The sequence below is a fragment of the Adiantum capillus-veneris genome, chromosome 18 (genome assembly GCF_014529385.1).
Source record: "Adiantum capillus-veneris isolate H3 chromosome 18, ASM1452938v2, whole genome shotgun sequence".
Classification (NCBI taxonomy): domain Eukaryota; kingdom Viridiplantae; phylum Streptophyta; class Polypodiopsida; order Polypodiales; family Pteridaceae; genus Adiantum; species Adiantum capillus-veneris.
The window spans coordinates 146,343,319-146,349,794 of record NC_140948.1 but is presented as its reverse complement, the minus strand read 5'-3'; the positions used below and the strand labels follow the sequence as shown (position 1 = coordinate 146,349,794).

Sequence of the window (6,476 nt, the reverse complement as noted above, 5' to 3'; positions counted from 1 at the left end):
AACCCAATAAAGCAACTCTCTTGCACTGTCTTAAGGGACCATAACATTTGATTCTAAAAACCAAAAAGGAAAAGCCAATGCCAAATCTAATTGGCTCACATGCATGCACGTACCAAGGCTTGTTCACTATAGGACACTCACATGGAAGGGGGACTGATGAAGCCTCTCCACTTAGACAACTAACTACTCATAAAAATTTTCATGCAGGCTCAATCACGCCTCCCAATCGGAACACCCATCAATGCATACATTACTCACACTTAATAGCTATCAATATCTCCTAAGGACTTGTAGCAGTCGATAAAAGGCACAATAGAGAGAGAGAGAGAGAGAGAGAGAGAGAGAGAGAGAGAGAGAGAGAGAGCGCTTTTAACATATCAGAAGAGGCACTTTGAAACTATACACAGGGTAGTAGGCTTTGGTCTTAGCCCTTTGTAACTGTAGTATACAATCTGTCAATTTTGAAAGAGGTTCATAAGGCAGAAGGATTGGAATGCCCAAATGCTGTTACTCAGTGCTAAGCCATATGAATGGTCTTGCCTGAGTATACGACACACAATCCTAATCAGGCCGAACGGATGATATTCTGGTAGGCACTGTTAGGGAAAGAGCCTGGAAGAAACCTGCGAGAATAGCCAGAGGAGACGATGATAAGTGGTGGGGCCAGATTTGATGAGACAAGGTTTGGGTTGAAGCGAGCGAAGCGGCAATCTGAATGTAGAAGACCCGAGGAAACATAGTCGGAGATGTTTCCGTCAAGGTAGCCATCACCATTCGGCCCTGCAACTTGCATCTGTACATATCATTCATAAGAATTAAATGCTGAATAATTGGGGATCTGTTATGGGGTTTATTGCACCATGTTGTGATGCAAAGCCCAATATGTATGTGAGACAATAACTCAGTTCAACATTGACTACATTGTGCAAACAACATGAATCAATCCAAACGTAGGTACCTGTACAAGTAAGGGGTTCCACTCCGTCTTATAGGATCCATCGCCTCGCAGCCTTGATCTCCCTCTTGCATTCAGCAGTGTCTGACCTAGTACACCATGCACACCACCCGTCCAGAAGTCTGGGCGACCGCCCACAACTTCGACCGACAAGTGCAAGAACACATCACGCGCATCCTCTCGCTCTTCTGGCACCTCAGGTCCAGCCTTCACCAACAAAACAACCTCTTCAGTTCCATAGCCAAAGACAAGCTTGTACAGGTCAAATTGCATGACTCCATGGCTCTCCCTCTTCTCATATTGAATGAGAACCCCTTTGTCTGTGGTGCGGAACTCGTCTTTCACTCTGGGTAATGCAACATCCTCTCCATTCACTTGAAGGGAGCTTAAGAAGCTGGCCGTATGGCGCAAGTCAGCCCCAACTCGCGCGGAAAGGGCTAAGCGATGGCCTCTGTACATGATGCCAAGCTCCTTGATCCATGTCTGCGGCTTGGTGTGACCAGGGCTGCCGACGGGCAGGTTTGAGCTGCGGCCAACGAGTTTCATGTTCATGTGGAACAATTCATCAGAGATAATGCAATAGACCTCGCCAGGCGCTCCTGTGAAGTCGAAGTTGATGCCATCCCAGCCTGTGAAATGTGGGTCCCCATGAGCTCCAGGGAATCGGAGGGGGGCTGCCTCTGCAAGGATTGCACTGACAAACACGGCGAGCAGCACGAGGGTTTGCATGGCAGCTAATTATATGATAGAAGCGAAGCAGCAAGAAGCATGAAAAGTAGGGAGAATACTGATGCACCCACACACGAGAAATAGCAATTTCTTCGATATTATATACAAGCGGCGGCTGAAGGGATTGGAGAATATAGAAGCTCTCCGAAGCAGCAGCAGCAGCAAGATGCGAGATTGAAGCAAGAATGATCGGCACCCAAAGATAGCAATCGCTCCGCTTCTCCCCAATGATGAGTCGCCTCCTCATCTTGGCACTCTGTTGCAACTAAGAGCCCTTTCCCATAAGTTCTTCATTGTCCCCGGGAATTTAGCAACCTACTCATGCTAACTCTCTCTCTCTCTCTCATGAGGAGGTTCCAACTTCCTTTACCTATGCAGTAGGTATGTGTTTATCACTCTTGAGCTTCTCCTTCTCAAACTCTTCATCATTTTTCCAACCTTAATTTCAACATTTGGTATCCGAGTAGGTCATAACTTCCCACATAGAATCATTAGCATGATCTCCCCGAGTCAATGGGAAGGGAAGGTCTCTCTCCACATGCAATCGCATACGCTTGCACCTTCACATGAGTGAGAGACTTCCCAATGATCTTGCAAGTCGTCGAGGACTATTGGAAAAATATGCTTGTGTAAATGAAAGGACTTTCACATTAGCAACGTTCACCACTCTCACGCAGAGATTAACACCTTCTAGTTGGGCATGTCATCACTTGGAACTTGTTGATTGTAGGATATGCCCAACATGGCAGTGGCATGGAAGTTGTGGGCTATTTTCACTCAATGCTAAGGGAAAGTCTCTCTCCACATGCAATCACCTATGCTTGCACCTTCACATGACTGACAGACTTCATGATGATCTTGCAAGTCACGGACTGTTGGAAAAATATGCTTACACAAAGGGAAGGCCTCTCACATCAGTAGTAGTCACCGCTCTCATGTAGAGGTTAACACCTTCTGATCGGGAATGTTATCAATTGGAATGTGTTGATTGTAGGATATGTCCGACATGGTAGCATCATGGAAGTTGTGCTCTATTTTCAGTTGATGCGAAGGGAGGTCTCTCTCCACATGCAATCGTCTATGCTTGCACTTTCACATGACTAAGGGACTTCACGATGATCTTGAAGTCAGGGATTGTTGGAAAAATATGCTTAGGCAAAGGGAAGGCCTCTTGTTAAATGCAGTCTCCTATGCTATACAAAGTCTCTTGGAGTGCTCTTATAGTACGATATGCCCAACAACGGTAGGCTAAGGAAACTCTAAACGGTTTTTTTTGGGATGCAACACGAGGGCAACTCCTCAGCTGGAATCACTTTTCTTAGTGTGTTGAATGCATGGATTGCTACTCAACAGCTATTGGAGAAACATGTTCTGCTCGAAACTTATTTGGTGGGAAGACCTCTCTTTAACTTCAATCTATACAAAGTCTCTTGGAGTGCTCTTATAGTACAATATGCCCAGCAAGGGCAGGCTGAGGAAAATTTCTGTTGGGATGCAGCACGAGGATCTTAGAGAACATGTTCTTTCTTTGGTTGATATGTATGCCAAATGTGGTGTCTTTGGAGTGCGCCGACTGCAAGATATGTGCAACATGGATGTGGCAAGAGAGATCTGGGCTGCTTTTACCGAATGCAATCACCTATGCTCATTGCTTACATCTTGAAGGCAAGTGGCCTTACACAAGATGTTGATGTGATGCAAAGTGAGGTTACCTATACAAAGTCTCTTGGAGTGCTCTTATAGTACGATATGCCCAACAAGGGTAGGTTGAATGCATGGATTTCTACTCAACGTCTCTTGAAGCAACATGTTCTTCTTGGGAATTCTTTGGTTGATATGTATGCCAAATGTGGTGTCTTTGGAGTGTGTTGACTACAAGAGATGCGCAACATGGATGTGGCAAGAAAGTTATAGGCTTCTTTTACCAGATGCAATCACCTTATATGCTTGCACCTTGAAGGCATCTGACCCTACATAAGATGTTGACATGATGCAAAGTGAGGTTTCCTACTCTACATAATCGCTTGGAGTGCTCTTATAGCACCTAGTATGCTAGTTAGCATACACAGTTATTCTAATTAGCAATCCAAGTACATGGAATGCTTATTGGCATACTAAGTATACAAGCAATCATAATGATATTCCACCTATTATGTTCTTAAAATAATTTTCAGTTTGATAATTGTTGTGTTAACAATCCAGCTTTGCATTTTTACTAGCAATTTGGATATGACAATTAATGTTTGTCTGAGGGGACTTTTACAGCATCTGTCACATCTCACAAGAGACGGTCCCAAGACTAAAATGTCAATCCAAGGGAGCAAGTGACTTGACTAGGGCATGGAGGCATGCCAAGAGCTTGTTTGAGCACAATACCCTCTGTGGAAACAATCAATAAAATCTCTAGCTGTAGAAAACCAGATTTCTACCTCTCCAATCCAATCACACATCCACATGCAAAACAAACTTCGATCAACACCAAACTTGGTAGGCAGCAAACCAAAAATTTTCACACTGGAAAAATTACAATTTTCTCCTACAACAAAATTATAGGTCATTGAATCTGATGTTGAACACACCTACCATATGCTTCTAAGCGCTAGGATTCACATGCCACTGACGGAATCTTAAAACGACGCTCGGATAGTGAGATATGTCACTTGGAATGTCGTGGGAGTCGAGTCTCGGATCTCATGAAATGCTTGCAATGTAGATATCGATGTGTAGATATCCTCAAGACTAATGCGCTGATGCTCTTGGTTTGTTGATAGGATAATTGTGTGGTGTGGAGCAAAGAGATGAAATCTTGACAAAAAGAGGGAGCTCATGACGTACAGAGAACCTTATCTCTTATTAATGATAATAGACTTGTCCTCTCAAAACCTTACAAAGTTGCCTTTTATACCTTGTCTAAGGGTCTTGTGCAAGGGTTAAAACTGCTTCAAAAATAAGAGACCTAGTCGAGAAACTTGTCTAACTTATGATACATCTTGGAAGCTCATCGCCCGAATTCGAATTTTGCATAAATGAAAAGTGAACAAAGATTTGATGGTTTTTTAATGGGAAAGTTACAACCACTTTTTGTTTACAAGGGTTCAAAAGATCTCTCAAGCATCTCCTTATCTTAAGCAGACATCTGTTGTTGGATTCTTCCAACACTCTCCCCCTCCTACTTCATGTCGTCCTTGACACGAGTCAAGGTATAGTAGTAAGGAATCTATAGTCAAGCTCTCTCCGTCTCCGTGAAAAAAAGTGAAGGTTGGCAGTTGTTCTAGCATTTTCTTGTGGCTCCACTTCTTGAGCACTTCTTTCACATAGCTCATGTATAACTATCAGAAGCTCCTTCATAGAGTATTCTGCAAGTTGAGTTTGGTCCTCATCTGGTCGAGTTATGCTATTTTGTTCCTGTCACTTTATACACTCTTTGTACCTGTATCCTGCTTTGCTTGCAATTTTCCCTGCTTTTTGGTTTTTTTTTTAACTTATAGAAAATCAAAAAATACAATAGAAAATAGAAAAAAATAAGTGAAAATTTCTCAAATATGTACATAAGTTCTCACACCTAAGGCCTCATATATGACGTTTGTCCCTTATTCTTGATATAACTCATCTTTTCAAGGCATAAAATCAATATAATTTGTCAAAATAAAAATCAAATGCAAATTATAACACCAAATTTGACAAAAGAATGTCCTTGTTTTCATTTGATCAATAGGTCCCCATTCTTCAGAATGCCTCCCCCCTCCTTGAGCAATTTATATCTGCTATGTTGTTGTCCTTGAAGAGAAGAGTTTCTCTTGACAAGCATGTGAAGACCTATAGCTATTGCTATAGGTCTCTTTATTGCTTATGTGGATGAATATATATAAGAGAAGATAGTGATGAGTGTTGTTGATTTAGGGTCTAAAACCTGGATGACCAAAGGGAAAAACCAGATGGGAAAAAAGTTCCTTTGGTATATACTCTTATTGGAGTTGAGAAATTGGACTTGGAGTATCTATTAATGCAAGGTGAGTGCTTGGGAGAAACAAAGGAAGAGTGCCTAATGCAAGTGTCAATTATGGGACACTCTATATGCATATGAGAAATTTGGGAAAGAAAAGCATACATTGTGAAAGATGGAGCTGATGAATAAATTGTAATGCAACAACAAGGCATGCTTGAACTCCAACCACAATGTGTTTTTGAAACCAAAGAAAGAGCTCTTAGAAATATAGTAATAAGAGAACATCTAGTAAAATGGAAAGACTATCCCATAGAAAATGCCACTTCGGAAGATGAAACCTGTTTTCTCAAAGACTTTCCAACTTTGCTTGAGATGAGGACATCTCAAATTCTTAAGTTGCGGTGATCGTAAGATTTCTAGTTTTTATAATTAAGAAAGAATGTACAAAACCTATTTAAAGAGGTTTGATTCTAAAAATCAATGAGAATTTGCCCAAATATAGCAAAGAATGGTATTTTTGGAATCCTAAGCATGACAATACTATAGCCAGAAATTTTCATAGCTTAATTCGGGCAAAAACCAACCTCGCTATTCTCTCATGAAATTTTTACGACTAACTTAACTCATAAAAACAATTGAAAGCTTTTAGTAATTATTAAAGCATAAGACTTTTATCATAATCTACTAGATATTTTTCATATATTTACCGTATAAGCAAAAAACGGGCTTGAAAGTTAGCACATTAAAAATTAAAGTGGGCGGGTGCTAGGAGGGGCCATCATGGACCTGCCAGAGCTAGTTTTAGCAGCAAGGAGCACTAATAGGATTTGGGGGACTGCTTGGGGT

General features: G+C 41.6%; 1 protein-coding gene across 1 annotated transcript; it reads right to left on the bottom strand.

Moving 5' to 3' along the window:
- Window positions 1–367: 367 nt before the first annotated feature.
- LOC147436585 (uncharacterized) lies at window positions 368–1,858 on the bottom strand. Its single transcript, XM_086488188.1, has 2 exons — window positions 959–1,858; window positions 368–793 (listed from the first exon to the last, which is right to left on the bottom strand). The coding sequence occupies exons 1-2, from the start codon at window positions 1,682–1,684 to the stop codon at window positions 566–568; spliced, it is 954 nt and encodes a 317-aa protein (XP_086344314.1). The 5' UTR covers window positions 1,685–1,858; the 3' UTR covers window positions 368–565.
- Between the last annotated feature and the right edge of the window lie 4,618 nt (window positions 1,859–6,476).